Source organism: Pseudochaenichthys georgianus, chromosome 9, assembly GCF_902827115.2.
Source record: "Pseudochaenichthys georgianus chromosome 9, fPseGeo1.2, whole genome shotgun sequence".
In the NCBI taxonomy this organism is placed as follows: domain Eukaryota; kingdom Metazoa; phylum Chordata; class Actinopteri; order Perciformes; family Channichthyidae; genus Pseudochaenichthys; species Pseudochaenichthys georgianus.
Genome location: NC_047511.1, coordinates 689852 through 707427, shown reverse-complemented (window position 1 = coordinate 707427; position 17576 = coordinate 689852). Strand labels below are relative to the sequence as shown.

The window sequence follows — 17576 nt, the reverse complement described above, 5'->3', positions numbered from 1 at the left end:
TTATTTTGAGTGAAGGTCACATGACCTGGAAGGTATTGAAGCAATATGCTCATTTTCCCATACAAATATTTAGAGTATTAAAATGCAATAAAAAGAGGTGTGTCCTATGCAGCCAGTGTAGTTATTTGACCCATCATTGATTTTGAGTGATTAGGTCACATGACCTGGAAGGTATTGAAGAAATATGCTCATTTTCCCATTCAAATATTATAAAAATATTTACAGGGTGAAAATGTAATAAAAAGAGGTGTGTCCTATGCATCAAGTGTAGTTGTTTGATTCATAGCTGAATTTGAGTCATTAGGTCACATGATCTAGAAGTTATTGAAGAAATATGCAAATGTTTCCATCAAAATATTAAAACGTATTTAAAGTATTAAAATGCAATAAAAAGAGGTCTGTTCAACAAATGTATACTCTAGAGTGGATTTGCTTCACATCGGGAAGCTGTAGATTTATTAAAAAGAACATGTTTCTTGTGTAATTCAAAAGTCATTTGTTGATAGTCCCTAAGTGAAAGCCTCTTTCGCGGAGAAGATCTCCCCGTTGTAACGGCCCGTCTACACTACAGCGTCGAGAGCGTCGAAAGCTCCAAGCAGCTCCAAGCTGCCCATTCACTTTCAATGGGGTGACGTCACGTAGCCGCGCTTTTTCGCCGAACTGAATTGTGGGTAGCTGAGCGAGGCGTCTCAGGCGACCAGAAGTTGAACAATGTTCAACTTCTGGTCGCCTGGACGCCGGAGTAGCCAGCGCCAGCCAATCAAATCCCGTTTCCCAAAATCTGACAGCTGAAGCGCTAGCCAATCAAACCGCGTCTAAGCTGGGAGAGATATCCCGCCGTTCATTTCTATATTTTCAAAAAAAGTCGGAGGAGAAACTAACTATCGCCGTAGCGAATCACCCGGTTTTGTATGACCAGACCCTCTTCACCTCCCGGGATACAAACCGGAGGAACCAGGCATGGAGGGAGGTGGCAGAGACAGTGGGGGAAACTGGTAGGTTTTCGCCTGTTTGGGGAGTTTATATATATATATATATATATTGCTCGCATAAAATCCCCGGGGGTTTTTGCTTTGTATGTCGGGGGCGGGAGATTCATGTGATTGGTTGTTGGCCGTGTTGCTTGAATAAAATCCCCAAGCTCCAGACACGCCCAGCTCCAAGCTATTTTTGGAGCTGTAGTGTGGACGCTCCGTAATACAGCCAACAGCAGGGGAAACTGACGCTGCTGGCGGGTCCGCGAATGTCCGTCGAATATCCAACCTAAAACTAACTTCACCGCGTTCCACCAGGGGCACCAAATGGGGGGGAAGGAAAAAAGGAATTACAAATGTAACTTTTACAATTTTTTTTTGCTAATACTATTTGTAATAAGTATTGGATAACGAATTCAGAACTAGGTCTACATTGTGTAAGGCGACCGTACACAGAGCAGTCAGTGTTTGGCTTGAACTTATTTGATCAGTGGTTCTGTAAAAATGAAAATTGTGACACATTACCAATCACACACAGCATGTCCTCCATCAAACAATATGGAACGCTTCCGTTATGACAGTACAAAATAAAAACTTTTAGAAGCCATTTTAATTGCAGTCATTACACTTTGACAAATAAAGTTACATTGAAAAGTTAAAGTTCACTGTGCATGTATAAACGTTAAATCAAGGGGTTCTGAACAAAGTGAAAAATAACTATAAGGAAATGACTGATGCAACTCTGCAGTATGGGTCATAGACTTACAGGTTTTAGTTTGCCAGATGTCAACCACTTGCATGCTTTTTCTAAACACAGCCAGACCCATGTGTGATACTTTTCCTGAAAGTGTCACACCAGTTTTCACACCAGAAAGCAAACCGCTTTCAGTCTGATCACTTTCTTTGTCAAAGATCTGCATCTTTACCGAACATAGTTCTTTGGAAACAGCTTGAAGAGCTTCCCCTCCTGCTTGGGATTAAATCCATATTTCTCCAGCTGTTCTTTGCTGAAAGTGCCATCTTTATAGTCTTTCCTGATCTGAGGGGCCACTACTTCAGCAAACACACTCTCTGCTGAGAGGGGGGGCTCCACTCCTCGAGGAGAGCGATATGAGACGTAGGGTTTAAGTTTGAAGTCTTCCAAGATCGGCACAACAAGCTCAGGAATCATGGTCCGTATGGACAGAAACTTCCTGCTGGACAGCCTCAGCCCGGTGGGCCTGGCACCCCTGCCTTTGTTATGAGTCCTTGATCCACGTTTGCTTGTAAACTCAGCCATTCTGTCCGCTCCTCTCACCAGACCCCTCACCAACGTGGATAACACGCCCATGGTTCCACAGCGTTTCCTCCTTTAAAAGACGGAGAAAAGGAGAAGACATGTTGTTTGACACATGTATTCTAGGGACAGTGGTGTAATGTCTTGAAGAACATTTACTCAAGTATTGTAATTAAGTACGATTCTGGGGTACTTCTACTTCAGTATTTGTATTGTATGCTTCTACTCCACTAGAAGTTGGAGGCCAATACTTCACTTTTTACTCCACTACATTTATTTGACAAAATGAGTTAATAGTCACTCTACAGATTCAGATTATTCGCTGAAACTAAATATAAATACATTATGTAGGTACTTTTAGAAATGTTAACATTATTCCTTGGGATTGTGACAAACAGCATTGTGATCTCCCTGCCTGTATCGCATACAGAAGATTGACCATAAATTGACTTTGACTTGACTGACTAAATACGCTAATACATAAAGTATCATATATAAAAGGTTAACATATCCAGCAGCTGTACATAAAGAAATGTAAAGTAGTTCCCCCGTTACCAGCTGTGATGAACACATTAATACATCAAAAAGAAATCCAGTAATGATATCATTCTAATATGGGACATTAAACACAATAGTTACTTTTACATTTGGTACTTTAAGTATATTTTGATGTGCTACAGTTCAGAGGTAAATGGTGTACTTTTCCTCCACTACATGTATTTAATCCCTTTAGTTACTTCACAGATGAATGGTGTGAAATCTAACCAAGTGTTGAATCAGACTTGAGTTCCACCTGGAGTAAATCCACCAGCTACCCTGCAGTCTACAAAGTACTTCAGACTAGCTGCACCTTCACCAGCTACCCTGCAGTCTACAAAGTACTTCAGACTAGCTGCACCTTCACCAGCTTTCAGAACACTTTCATGATCAATCATTATAAAACATATATATTATTCTGAAATGGACCAATCTGCACAATGAATACTTTTACTTTTGGTACTTCAACTATAGTTTGATAATACTTTTCTACAAGTATCATTTTGAATGCAGGACTTTTACTGTAACAGAGTATTCCTACACTGTTTTACTGAAGAACAAGATCTGAGAACTTGTACTTTTACTCAAGTACAAAATCTGAGTACTTCTACTTTTACTCAGGTACAAGATCTGAGTACTTCTACTTTTACTCAGGTACAAGATCTGAGTACTTCTACTTTTACTCAAGTACCAGATCTGCGTGTCTACCCTACTTTTATCATTTTCAAATCATAAATCTATCAATCATATAAATCTATCGATTAGGTTTATGATTCGGAAATGATAAAAGTAGGGTAGACATGTGGAGATTATCCGGCTGCACAAAACGTGATCTGTCTCTTGAATGCGTCTCAACAACAGACCTTATTTCCAGCTATTTTCCAAAACCCTATGGAGAAATTGCATTGCTTTTTTGTCGAAGGAACCCATGTGCAGCTTACTTCCTGGTTTTAGGACGCATCACTGTGGCACTCTGTTGACTAACATGGGGAAAGAGACGTCTGTAAATCAGCGGATATTTTTTAAAACTAAATAAACTACCCAGTATGAACTATTGTATAGCCCTTATTAGAATCATTAGGTCCTTAAAGTTTTAAAATGCACTAAAGGCCGAATCTAGATTTATTTTCTCTCAATTCATTCTAGTGAGCCGAGAGTGGAAGCTCGGGGGACGGGGCTTAAGGGGCAACTCAACTGTGCATGCTCTAGCCAGGAATGACGGGTAATCTGTGACGTTTCGCTCTCTTAAAAGTTGGGCCATTTTGCCTTCATGCGCCAATGAGCAGCTCTCATAGGAAAGAACGAGACCCTGGCCGTTTCACAGGGTGTTTCTCAATGCCGAGTAAAGCTGCTCCACCGCCGAAGGACTGTTCCACTGTCCAGCATACTTGGAATTCTACCGAGCCCGGCGTACTTTGTAGTGAGAAATTTCGAGGCTGAACATGTGTAGACTCTGCGGTCTTAAAATCCCCACAATGCTTAGCGCACGGACCAATTTCCCCAAATCTGTGGCAGAAAATGTAAGGCGGGGCCTCTCATATGACGCACACCTGCACACTTGCTCGCCTGTTCCACTCTTCGTTTTCCGAATGCCGGGAAGTATTCTTGCCTCGCTTCTGAAGCAGGTGACTCGGAAGACATGTGCTACCAAGCAAGCAAGCGTACTCGACAGAGTGGCGAAGTCCCTCCCCTTCCGGTGGACCTCCTTATTTCGAAAAAATTATGTATTGAAGTCAATGGAGAGAGAAAGATTATTTTTCGATCAAGTTTGAATTGTGCCACGAATTACACACATGTGACCCGCTCTATCGAAATCAGTCGGAAGTCGCAACGGCTCATTTCAAAATAAACGTGGATTTGCGTAAAAAACTATTTCTTCTGGGTTCGGGTGTTTTGTTTGATTTTAAATAGGGATGTCCCGATCACCTTTTTTTGCTCCCGATCCGATTCCGATCATTTGATTTTGACAATTTGCCGATACCGATTTTTCCCGATCCGATCTTTATGCAATGCATTAAGAAAAAAAAAAGGTAACAGATAACGGCTGGTCCTCCAATGCGATGAATTCAGCCATCTAGTTATTTGTTTGGCCTTTTCACTGTTCTGGGGCAGTTTCTCTTTCCTTTTAAAAGTCTCTGAAAGTGTCGGTTGTTTCAGTGCCGTTACCTGAGTGGCCGCTGTGTACTCGCCGTGTTGTTGTTGGTGTTTGTTTCTCAGGTAGCGTATTAGATTGGTCGTGTTGAACGTAGCTCTGTTCTTTCCACCACGCGGAACCTCCGCCTTGCAAACATTGCATCTGGCTGTTACACTGCCTTCGCTTTCAATTTTATAATACTTCCAAACTCCTGACATCTTCTCTGTCCCGACTCCCGAGTCACCAGCTGAACGTAGCCTCTCGTTAGCTTACTGCTACTATTAGACACTGCGCCCACTCTGTTGCCAGATTTCAGAGAAATAAGCAACCAGGTCTATGAAAACAAGCCCAAAGAAAGCAACACATACATGATGTTGTGTAATTTTAAACCAAAACTAAGTCCTCAGGATGACTTTAAGACGTGAACATGGTAATTTTTGTTTTGTAACATTAAATAATTAAAAAAAAAATTATAAAAAAAAATAAAAAAATAAATCCTGATCCCCATCTCTAATTTTAAACAAACAAAGTCTTGGCTTTCAGAATATGAAACTTTTATTTCCAAACTCACACGATAAATACATTCTTTAAGCTTGTAAAGGGAAGATGACAGGCACCTCTCACTCGCAAGCTGCTCTTCCGCAGCGCCGCGCCCCCTCCCTCCGGCTGACATTATGAATGTAAGGCGTAGAGTAATCATAAATAACACGGCAGGGTCCGTTAGTTTGTTTTCATCTGATTTCAATTAAACAAAGTCTTGGCTTTCAGAATAATAAAAACATTTCGGCAAATTCAGATGATAAATACAGCTTTGAAGCTTCGGCATAATTACAAGCGGAGAACGGAGTAATTTAACGTCACAGCAGGCACAACAACAGCCGGTGATTCTCGTGAGGGTTTTCCCCGGGAAACAAACGCAATACACACAAACGCAAAATTACACAAACACACACACATAGCTACACACTCGCGGGCTTCCCCCAGACCAGTAATCCAAACAAAAATATCTTCCCTCCGTAGTATTTTGATCATTTGCTCCACTAATAATCAATCAGATCGATGGATTCCAGAGAAGAAGAAACTTTGAAGGCCTTTTTCTCAAAATGATGACTCGGTGACAGTCATTTTATAATGTGACATATTTCGCTTAATATTTGGAGTACAACAACAACAATCCTGATATCATTAGAAAGCTAGGAATCTCCTCTTTCCAGCAGGGTATACAACTCAAAATGTGTGTTCGGGTCAATGCGACTGATTTCGATAGAGCAGGTCACATATGATGTTTGTCAATTTAAAAGATCATTTAAAAAAAAAAAAAGCTAAAAAAAGTTAAAAAAAGTATCGTAAAACTGTGAAGTAACACATTTGTTTGTGTGAAACACTCAATGAACTACATCTCTGGTCTCGCAGAACAACACACGTCACCAAGATGGCCGTCACTACTGTCTTGTCAAAAAAGGGATTGACTACCCTTACTATCACCACAATGAAACATGTCCAGAAGTATGTCATGCAAAGCTGCCTGCCTGCCTTCCTTTGATTCTCTCTGAGCTGCCTGGTCTTTTTAATGTTTAATGTCAACCATTTGTGCAGATAGCATGAAGTAGAACAGATCGGCGATCGCCGATGCTAGCGTTAGCATTTCTCCCCCGGGCTTAAATTGTGTATTATAGAACAGTGGTTCCCAAACGGTGTGCCGCGGCACACTGGTGTGCCGTGAGGCAGTCCGGGTGTGCCGTGGGATTTTGTGACAACCATACGTTATTATTGCAATATACAACTACACAAAAATAATTATTTTTTCATTTACTATATCAGTACTTTGTAGGTTTATATGTATGTAATCTGCGCGACTTGCACGTCCACATCTCCACGTGTAGTGCTGCATAAACATGGCTGAGTCAGCGATAACTTTCGAGGGGTGGAGGTATGCCCATTATTTTTAGTTAGTCCGAAGAATAGACAGGAATGTGACGGTGAGGTGCAAACTGTGTCCAGGCCAGAAGCTGTTATCCACTGCTGGAAACACCACGTCAAACATCAACACACACCTGCAAAGAACACATGCTTTTTTGTTTATATCACGTAGTCTGTTCTTCTTCTCCGTCTTCCGGTTGTTGCCTGTTTTGAATGACAAATACACACTACCGCCGCCTGCTGGTAAGGAAAGTTATTGCCACTCACGCATGGGCAGTTCGTACGTGCTCGGCGAGTAAAGTAACGAGTTACTTTATGTAGATAGTAACAAAGTAGTGTAATATATTACTTTTTTTTTTTAAAAAGTAACATGTAATATATTACATTTGTTTAGTAACGACCCCATCTCTGGAGTTGGCGTTCTCTACTCTGATTTACATGAAGAACAACAGGAGGTCACGGCTCTCTGTTGAACAGGACTTGCGAGTGGCCCTCTCCTCAGTGCCACCGAGGATTAAAAAATTATGCGTGCCCCGACAGGCACATGTATCTCACTAATTTGTAAATCGGCAAAATATTTACAATAGCACGTTTCAATGCTGATTGCTGAAATGTTACATTTATAATTTGTAGTTCAGGACCATGGACCGTGCAGCTTCCTTGCATTGACAGTTCTCTGTGCTGAATTTCTGCTGAGTTTCCATTTTTAATTTTGTGACCTGTCTGGTTTAAATGAGTGTGTTGCTGCTTTGATGAAGCCTAATTTGATAAAGTTTCAAATTAATTTCTGAAATATTTCGTTAATAAATATTTCATGAGTAATATAGTTGTCTTTGTCACATTTTATTTGGCATTAGTAAATAATTATGCACATTTACAGATATTTTACATGACATGAGTGATAACACGTGTTATAAGCGCTATTTTGCACAATAGGTGTGCCTTGAGATTTTTACTTGTCCTTTGGTGTGCCTTGGGCACAACAAGTTTGGGAACCACTGTTATAGAATGATCACACCGGTGACAGTACTCTTCAAAGGGTTCACGAAATATGACTACTACTCTTACTGTTTAACATTTTGGGTTACTTAATGTTACTTCATGTTAAGGCTAATAAAAATGACAAGGCTGTAATGCTAACTAACGTGCTAGCTACTAGCTAGGTAGCTAACTTGATCCAGCCACTCCTGGTCCTTTGATCAGACGGGAAGCGAAAGAACGAGCAAGACCCATTGCTGGTATGATAACAGCCTGGTACTAAGCACACAGGCATCTTGTTAAAGTTATCTTATCTTAGCCAGCGCCATATAGATAGAATCTATAGATCTTAGCCATCTCTTAGTGGAGGAAAACAATTGTGACATCTAGAGATGTCCCGATCCGATCACGTGATCGGGGATCGGAGCCGATCACGTGATTTTCAAAAAATCGGGGATCAGGATTTTTTTTTTTTTTTATAAAATATTTTTTTTAATTTAATGTTACAAAACAAAAATGACCATGTTCACGTCTTAAAGTCATCCTGAGGACTTAGTTTTGGTTTAAAATTACACAACATCATGTATGTGTTGCTTTCTTTGGGCTTGTTTTCAGACCTGGTTGCTTATTTCTCTGAAATCTGGCAACAGAGTGGGCGCAGTGTCTAATAGTAGCAGTAAGCTAACGAGAGGCTACGTTCCAGTGTTGTAGTCAAGTAACCAATTCACGAGTCCAAGTCACCCTCGAGTCACCACTCTTCGAGTCCGAGTCCAAGTCCGAGTCACCAAGGGAGAGTCGTAGTCGAGTCCGAGTCCAAGTCCGAGTCACCTAAGGAGTGTCCAAGTCGAGTCCGAGTCATCATTACCTGTGTTCGAGTCCGAGTCCAATTCCGAGTCACTTAAGAAGAGTCCAAGTCAAGTCCGAGTCACAAGTCTTCATGTATTAATCTTCGTGGATATATGTTTTGAAATGTAGCTGCTCCTCTACATTGCTGTTATCCTGTCTATTGAACTGCTGTGAAGCGAGTTTGGCTACAATTCTTGTAATAGGTGCTATACAAATATAAAGCTTATTTCTAATATTCATATTATTATTATATATAAATAAACTATATTTAAAATGAGTTACCTTTTAGAGAAGTGATTATATTTGTATGCCAATATTTTCCTATGGTAAAGTTTTCGTTTTGCACTTTTATTTTGATAGTAATAAGATTGGGACTCTTATTTTGAAGGAACTTTTACGGGTTAAATCAGTTTACCATAAAGATTTAGCCCCAGAAAGCACATGGCTACTTAGCATGCAAAATGATGTCATTATGCATGTTAAGTAGCCATGTGCTTTCGTTATCGGCTGAATCTTTATTTATTGATTAGATCACATTACTCTGATGATAGTGTTCAAGACAGCCTATATGTCTGAACTCGACCCTTAGAGTAATGTGTTACGGAGCCTTCTCTTCTATATTGTTTCCACATAACGAGCATTTTGCGCTGCTCTTTTCCAATGTGGAAGCAGCATGTGTGAAAGCATACAGCACGATGCGGGGTGTGTCTGTAGACATCTCTAGACTGGAACAGCGGGGCCCAGTACGTGAACTCGCCATACAGGATAGAGGACATCAGACTCCAGAGAAAATGTGCTCGAGTCCGAGTCCAAGTCGGAGCGTCAATGTACGAGTCGAGTCCGAGTCATCGTGGGGGGGGAATTCACGAGTCCGAGTCCGAGTCCAAGTCATCCTGTGCGAGAATTCACGAGTCCAAGTCCGAGTCGCGTCAATCAGTGCGCGAGTCCGAGTCAAGTCACGAGTCCCGAAAATCGGCACTCAAATCCGACTCGAGTCCGAGTCCAGGACTCGAGTACTCCATCTCTGCTACGTTCAGCTGGTGACTCGGGACAGAGAAAATGTCAGGAGTTTGGATTATAAAATTGAAAGCGAAGGCAGTGTAACAGCCAGATGCAATGTTTGCAAGGCAGAGGTTCCGCGTGGTGGAAAGAACAGAGCTACGTTCAACACGACCAATCTAATACGCTACCTGAGAAACAAACGCCAACAACAACACGACGAGTACACAGCGGCCACTCAGGTAACGGCACTGAACCAACCAACACTTTCAGAGACTTTTAAAAGGAAAGAGAAACTGCCCCAGAACAGTGAAAAGGCCAACACAATAACAGCCAAGATAGCTGAATTCATCGCGTTGGACGACCAGCCGTTATCTGTTACCTTTTTTTTCTCTTAATGCATTGCATAAAGATCGGATCGGGAAAAATCGGTATCGGCAGATTGTCAAAATCAAATGATCGGAATCGGATCGGGAGCAGAAAAAGGTGATCGGGACATCCCTAGTGACATCACTTACGCGGATTTATAGTCTTTCTAGTTTCATATTTTTCATAGTCTTATATTTCAACAGTTTTACGACAAACTATGATTTTTTTTACATTTAAATTATTTTGTAAGATTGACAAACATCATATGTGTAATTCATGGCACAATTCAAACGGGATCGAAAGATACGTTTTCTCTCTCCATTGACTTCAATACATTATTTTTCTGAAATAAGGTCCCATGGACCGGAAGTAGATGGGCGGGACTTCGCCACTCTATTGAGAAATAACCTCAATGTCGAGAAAAGCCGCTGCAGAGCCACTATTTCAAGTATACTACGTCATTGAGTGGCGCCGAATGCTGGGCATTTAAACCAAGCCCCCAGGAAGTGCGCCGGACTCAGATGAAAATATTCGTGCTGGCAAAACGGCGGTACTACACTTCCGTTAGGTTGCCAGGCCCGGAAACACTTTTTCCCATTGACTTACATGGGGAAAGAGTGGTCTGTAAATCGTTGGATAATTTTTTTTAAACTAAATAAACTACCCAGTATGAACACTTGTACAGCCCTTATTAAAAACATTCGTTCCTCAAGTTGTAATAATGTGCTAATAACGTTATTCTGAGAGTTATTTCCCTCTGCATTATGAACGTGCATCTAACCCACGGGACCGCGCCACCCCGGCACGTTCATGTTACGTGTCCCGACCAAGCGGCACATTCTGGGTAACAGCCGGGACGCCAATACGGAAGTGCCACACACTGCAGTTCATACATGGGCCGCTAGGGACTGGCTGCAGAAATCCATAGACCCCCATGTTAAAATGCCCAACTTTACAGCAGAAAAAAACATGTTTCTACTAGTGGTGTACGATAATTATCGGTCCGATATTAGGAATTATGACGTCATCCCGATAAAAGTATTAATAGCCCCGATAATATACAATATATTTTTTGGGTAAAAAAAAATACTGCGGTATGGGTGGATTGGGATGAGGGGCGCTTGTTTTTCACTCGGCTCCTCCCGTTTTGCCAGTACTGTGGTATTAGTGGTTTAGGAAGAGGGGAGTTTTTCACAAATCCAGCGCTCCCTAACTCATGCCTGGCTGTGACGTAAATGGTGTGCGGCCGTGAAGCCAGGACAGTAAACAAACATGTCATCGGTAGTATGGGACTATTTCAAAGTTTCAGAGTTAGATAGTTTGCTTGCTATTTGTATTAACAAATGCAATGCAGAAGTTCCACGAGGAGGGAAAAAGGCAACGAGCTATAATACTTCCAACCTGATTAGTCACCTGAAACATCGCCATCGCTACGATGGTGTGTTAAAAGCGTACGAAGATGCCTGCGCTGCTAAACTAGCGGCGAATCCCAAGCCAGCTGCAAAGGCACCGGGGCTTTTACCTATCGACGAGGCTTTTGAAAATAAATATGGTCACTTTGAAGAGTCAAAACTGTTCTTGGCTTTGTTTTGTTCATAGTAGTAATGCTCATGTCATTTGCTCACTTCTAGTCTTTTTTTACCACCAGGTGTGCAAAAACTACAGGTACATTTAATATATATATATATTAGTGCTGTCAAAATTATCGCGTTAACGGCGGTAATTAATTTTTGTAATTAATTGCGTTAATATATTTAACGTGCAGAATGGCCCGCCCCATACGTGCCACCAGTGGCAGCGCCAGGGTATGGCTGGGGTAGGCTACACCCATACCAAGAAATGGCTTAGCCCCACCATGAAAAATGATGTTAAAGTAAGCTAAATAAAGTCTGCCAACTCGCGGAGTAAATTGCACAGACAGCAGTTAGTAAGATTGATTTCAGTAGCCACGGTTTTGAAAACTTTTGTCACGTAGTGATCGTCTTCTCAATAGAACATCTTTGATAACGGCGTGGTGTTGTTGCAGGAAGTCCCGACGGAGAAATTGCTATAGTACAGGGGTGCACAGATTATGTGCGTAATCTGAAATGCGTACCGTCACTTGTGTCACACAGCGCATTTGCGTACCGACCTACTTGTGAAGCTTTTCCAGAAGGCGGTTAGATCACACGCAGTGCACAGACAGGGCTGCTGTTAACGTCGGTCTGTACAACGGACTTGTGCCAAAACTACGCCAACCGGCTGCGGAGGAAGACTCGCCCCTTCACTGGAGAACTGCGCTAAAACAGCTGATCACAACGTTCACACTCTGTGGTCACTCACGAAGTACTCCACTAGCCCCCCCCCCCCCCTCTGTCGACTTTCCTGAAGTACTCCCCCGTTGATAGAAATCAACACATAAAGAATAAAGACCCCACGGTTTGATGATTGATAGGTGTGTGTGTGGGTTGTCTTTCATTTTGACACGCAGAAAAATGATAAACATAGATACTGTATGTTAAATGGATATATCCGCCTTCTTTCATTTATCTTTCCATTCCCACAACAATATACATAAATAAATGGCGTATTTTGGACATAGTTCGAATGGTAATTAATCATGATTAATTAATTTTTAAGCTGTGATTAATCTGATTAAAAATGTTAATCGTTTGACAGCCCTAATATATATATATATATATATATTATATTATTATCGGTTATCGGTATCGGTCTTGAGAAGCAGGAAGTTATCGGCATCGGTTTAAAAAAAACAATATCGTGCATCCCTAGTTTCTACCCATGGATGCAATAAATATTATTATCAATATAGTTAGATTCCACCTTCATGATTATGAATCTGTGAGTGAATTGTTTTCTAACACGACCCTTTTATTTATATTAGGTCTTAAAGTGTTTGCATAAATTAGGGCGTGGTCACTTTGATGGACACGTACATGCCTCACTGTCAGCTAACAGCAACTTGTCCACTCTGCTAGGCTACAACCATAGAGGCAACAACGTTAGTTAGTCATAGTACTGTACTTGACCCTTTAGCTTTAGCCGTGTTCGTGGTGATTGTGCCTTTTAGGGAATATTGTTACAAATACCAGACAATTAAAATGTCGTGCTGTGCGCTTGAATGTACTAACAGAACTTCCAAGAAGTCTAAAATGATAATATTATACATGTTAACCCCGTTCACAGGTGTTTGTGTGCTTAGTAGCTTAGCTTGTTACTTATTAGCCAGCTAAGGACGTAACCCTTTATGCATACATATACATTTTAGTTTATGATTCAGCCTTGGGTAAGACTTTTATAGTCTATGGCTATGACGCCCATAATGCTAAACGGGAGCAAATGTTAATAGGGGACGCAATTATCCCAGTTGTGGCCGCCGGACCTAACGGGGCCACAGTGGGCTAGCTCCAGGACGCCGGCTGGAGCTAGCCCCCTGCGGCTCCGTTAGCTCCGGCGGCCACAACTGGAGTCCGTCGTTATAACTGGAGATCAAGGAATGCAGCGAAACGCAGACTTGGTTCGCCTGCTGTAGTATTAGCTAAATAAATTATGTTGAACAAGGCTTATTAAGCTGAACATCGCCACAATTGTTCTGCTATGTATCGGTACTTATTTTCTTAACGTGTGAATGACAAGCATTAAGAATAACAAAATATAGCCAATTCTCTTGCAGATTGACTCATTTGATTATGAATGTAACGTTTATATAGGGGAACTACACTGTTAGCAGTAACTTGGTATGCATGTATTTCATGTTAGCTTAGCTTCTTAGCTTGAGCTAGCTCTGTTTACTTCCAGTTCGGAGGCAGCAGGTCCCGCCTCGGCTCCGCCTCTTTGCCCTTATTTGGAGCAGGCGGGATTAGACTCTGATGTTGCTGTCAAGCCGTTAGTGGCCGACTCCGCCTACTAAGGGCTTCTCGGCAACTCTGCAGAATCCTATGGGTGACGTCACGGACACTACGTCCATTTATAAATACAGTCTATGGTCCCGACCAATCAGAGCACACTGTGCTCACAGGGAGGGTGGGGGCTGGAGTTATTGGAGCTACAACGAGCCGTTAAAGACATTCAGTGAATACAATACACATAGTTTACAGAGATGCTGTTTGAGAAACCAATGTGAGTTGCGTTTATCTTTACCCATGGATGCACAATAAGAACGGACCCATATCGTCTTACTGCCATCCCACGGAGCTGTAATAATGGATATATTGCACATGTTTGCTGTACTTCATTATCATACTACATGGGCTGTATGATTACATCTTGTACCGTAAATGTTGTATTAAATAAAGTTAATATTACTTATTATAAGTATATATATTATTTTTATATACAGTGCAATCATTCTTTCATGCTAAATGAAGCTCTGTTGGATATCACTAGATCCTGTTACAGCGTAATATAAGTACATGACGATTGATGTGCACATTAGCATAATGACTAGCTAGCCGCTAGCTGCCGCCTCGTTAATATCAAATCCATCATAATAACAAATCATTACCATGCTGTCATGAACGTGCGGTGCTGTTACGTGTACGCAAATTGACATGCTTGATGTGAACGAGCATTTTGGTTAAAGTTGCGCATGCGCTATGAGCGCACATACGGGTACTTCTCAGGCATGCCGGGTAATCTGTGACGTTTCACTCTCTCAAAAGTTGGGCCATTTTATCCATAGATATATATAAACACTAGATGGCTCATGGGAGATTGTCCAGCGTAGCTGACCGGCCGCCATCTTGCTACAGTTAACAGTTACTCTGATTCGCGTTATGGTAGCTGTTGTAAGGTGAGTGATCTGCACAAAAATACTCTTAACTCACTGAAATCTTGACTGATTTACAAACGGTTTGGTTTATTATAAACATGATTAGCATGGCTATGATACAGGATGCTTGGACATGTTGAAATTGCAGCTTTTCTTTGTGTATGTGGTTGTATTTATTAGCTGGCTAATAACAAGAGGCTGTCAGTGAGACCTAGTATTACAAAGTTGACCCAGCAACTTTACACCAGTGGGAGAGGCAGAACTGCTCTTTCTTTTCAACACAACTTAAGTTACACATGATTTCTTCCAAGTGGTTTGGCTTGTTAAAAACATCTTGCATTATGATACAGGAATTTGCTGGCTTTGTGTTTACAGAAGTACCTGACTATGCCGGACTTCTGTGCAGCCTCCGGATGTTTAATGACGAATCGCTACCACTAGGAGCATATATCGCCACCTACTATGTATTTATTAAATCTTCATGTTCCATGAGACGCAGCACTATGTTCCCCACATATGTTTATGTTTGCTCAGTCTAATAAACCCATAACATGGTTGTGAAAGAATACCAAAGCTGAGGCTGGACGATGATTGATTGTTGGTGTGCCATGTGTCACCGTGTGTCTTATTGGTTTTGTGTTATACTGTATTTTATTGTGTGCAGCTGGTCCTTATCTCCAAGACACATTTAAAACAAATAACCTTGAAGTCCCATCTCTCCCCACCTGCTCCTGCTTCCTACATCCCCTCCACACCACACCAAGTTGTTCTTCTTAATAATAATAATACATTTATTTTGGGGGGCCGCCTTTCATAACACCCAAGGACACATAGGATAGTTTATGTTTAAATTGTTCCCTATATTGCATAGGGGCAATATAGGGAACAATTTAAACAGTGGATTTTGTGATATATCAGCCGGGGTGAGACAAGACAAACCACAAATGGACTACAGAAGGACACATGGTACAGTTTATATTATTCTTGGTCTTTTTTCAATAACATATTTCAAAGGTTCTGGATTTGTTTACAAATCTAGAAACTAAATACAAAACTAGGATGATATGAAGATCTCATGTCAAAAATAATTGTGATAAATTAGACAGAACTGGCCTGTCTGTGAGCACATTTTATGTTGGTTTTGGTTCTTCTGATAAAGGTGTGAATATCAAATTAATGTTATTTTCATATGAAAGTCAATGATTATAAGTATGCAGTATCATAACTACATCTTTGATGTTTATAAAAAACCAAACCGTTTGAAAATTGAGCAAGCTATGGTTATTTAAATAGTAAACCATAATGTTATGAATGAGAGAACTGCCTGTAGCAAGATGGCGGCCAAGTGGCAACGTCGGTCTCCATTGGCCAGCAGCGCGGGTGAGTCATCTAGTGTTTATATATATCTATGATTTTATCATCATGCGCTAATGAGCAACTCTCATAGGAATTAATTATGCCCCGCCTCCCACGCTGTATCCAGTTCTTATTATACATCCATGATTTAAACAGTCCTTCAGCGCCACTCGATGACGTAGTATACTTGAAATAGTGACTCTGCAGCAGCTTTACTCGACATTGAGAAAGGGCCCCTGCTTCCCACGCTTTATACAGTTCTTAGTATACATCCATGGTCCCAGACCCCCCCATAGGCCTACCCAAACATATTTGTATTGCAGATCTACACAAATGACCTATTTTGGATTCAAAACGGCAAATTTGGCCGAAAGGTGACAAGTATGCATCCCTGATCTGAGTACTTCTAACACCAATATCTAGGGAAGTACACAACTATAAGAAACCCCAGCTTGAACATTACTTTTTTAAAGAAACGCTAACCTCCATTTGTTAACATTAAAAGTATGAAATAAACCATTTTAATAACATTACATGTTTCCACATGCAGTAAAATTCCTTCTGGTGACATATCTATTGCTCGGTCTGAGGAAAAACACAGAAAGTGTTGCATTTTCTGTAGTGAATTCATTAGCTTGCTAGCTATCGATAACATGCGAGCTAGCTTATTGCAGTTAGTAGCATCTTCTGGCAAACTACAGTTCCTAACGTTATTACACGAAAACATGTGTTGTCGTTCAGTTAAATGTCATAATATTCTCTCTATACGCTCATAAATGATGACAAAATTCGACTCCTCTCACCTTGAGCCCACTGTTTGTCCAACACAAGCAATGTGCTAGCACTCACTGCCCAATGAAATGCTCAGTGATTGGTCGAAAAGTAACACCATTCACCAATCACAATCCGAGATACTAGAACTGGACTGTCAATGATTGTAATGCGTCAAGTTAACCAGAGTTACCTGGAAGACCGACAGCTAGCCCTTCAAAATAAATGCTAAGAAGGCAAAACAGTATCTGCAGAGTGTATCTAATTTATTGGCAATGTTTTCCTGATTTATGGATATACTGTGTAATAATAAAACATGTAGCTATTGAATGGTACCCTGCTCTCTCCACAGAGCCCAGTTTCTCACTGCGGTCAAGCCAGCCTCCACTCGGGAAAACCTAGTCAAGCCAGCCCGCACGTGATATTGCGGTGCGCGAATATACTATACATTACGGTAGAATCCTGGAAACACTGCCTCTGTGTTAAAATGAGAATAAAACAAAAACGGTCCAGTATCAAAGACTCATCTCACTCCAGGGTGATAGCAGGACACCCCATCTAGTCACTTAGAAAAAATCATGACATTCTGATGTATTGTTTCAAAATAAAAGACCTTTGAAGTCTCATATATGAGCTATCATCCCC

The 17576-nt window shown here is 41.1% G+C and overlaps 1 protein-coding gene across 1 annotated transcript; it reads right to left on the bottom strand.

Annotated features, from left to right (window-relative positions):
• Positions 1 to 1566: 1566 nt before the first annotated feature.
• Positions 1567 to 17073, bottom strand: mrpl41 (mitochondrial ribosomal protein L41). Its single transcript, XM_034091218.2, has 2 exons — positions 16964 to 17073; positions 1567 to 2323 (listed from the first exon to the last, which is right to left on the bottom strand). Exon 2 carries the CDS (start codon positions 2302 to 2304, stop codon positions 1897 to 1899), a length of 408 nt encoding a protein of 135 aa, XP_033947109.1. The 5' UTR covers positions 2305 to 2323; positions 16964 to 17073; the 3' UTR covers positions 1567 to 1896.
• Positions 17074 to 17576: the final 503 nt, after the last annotated feature.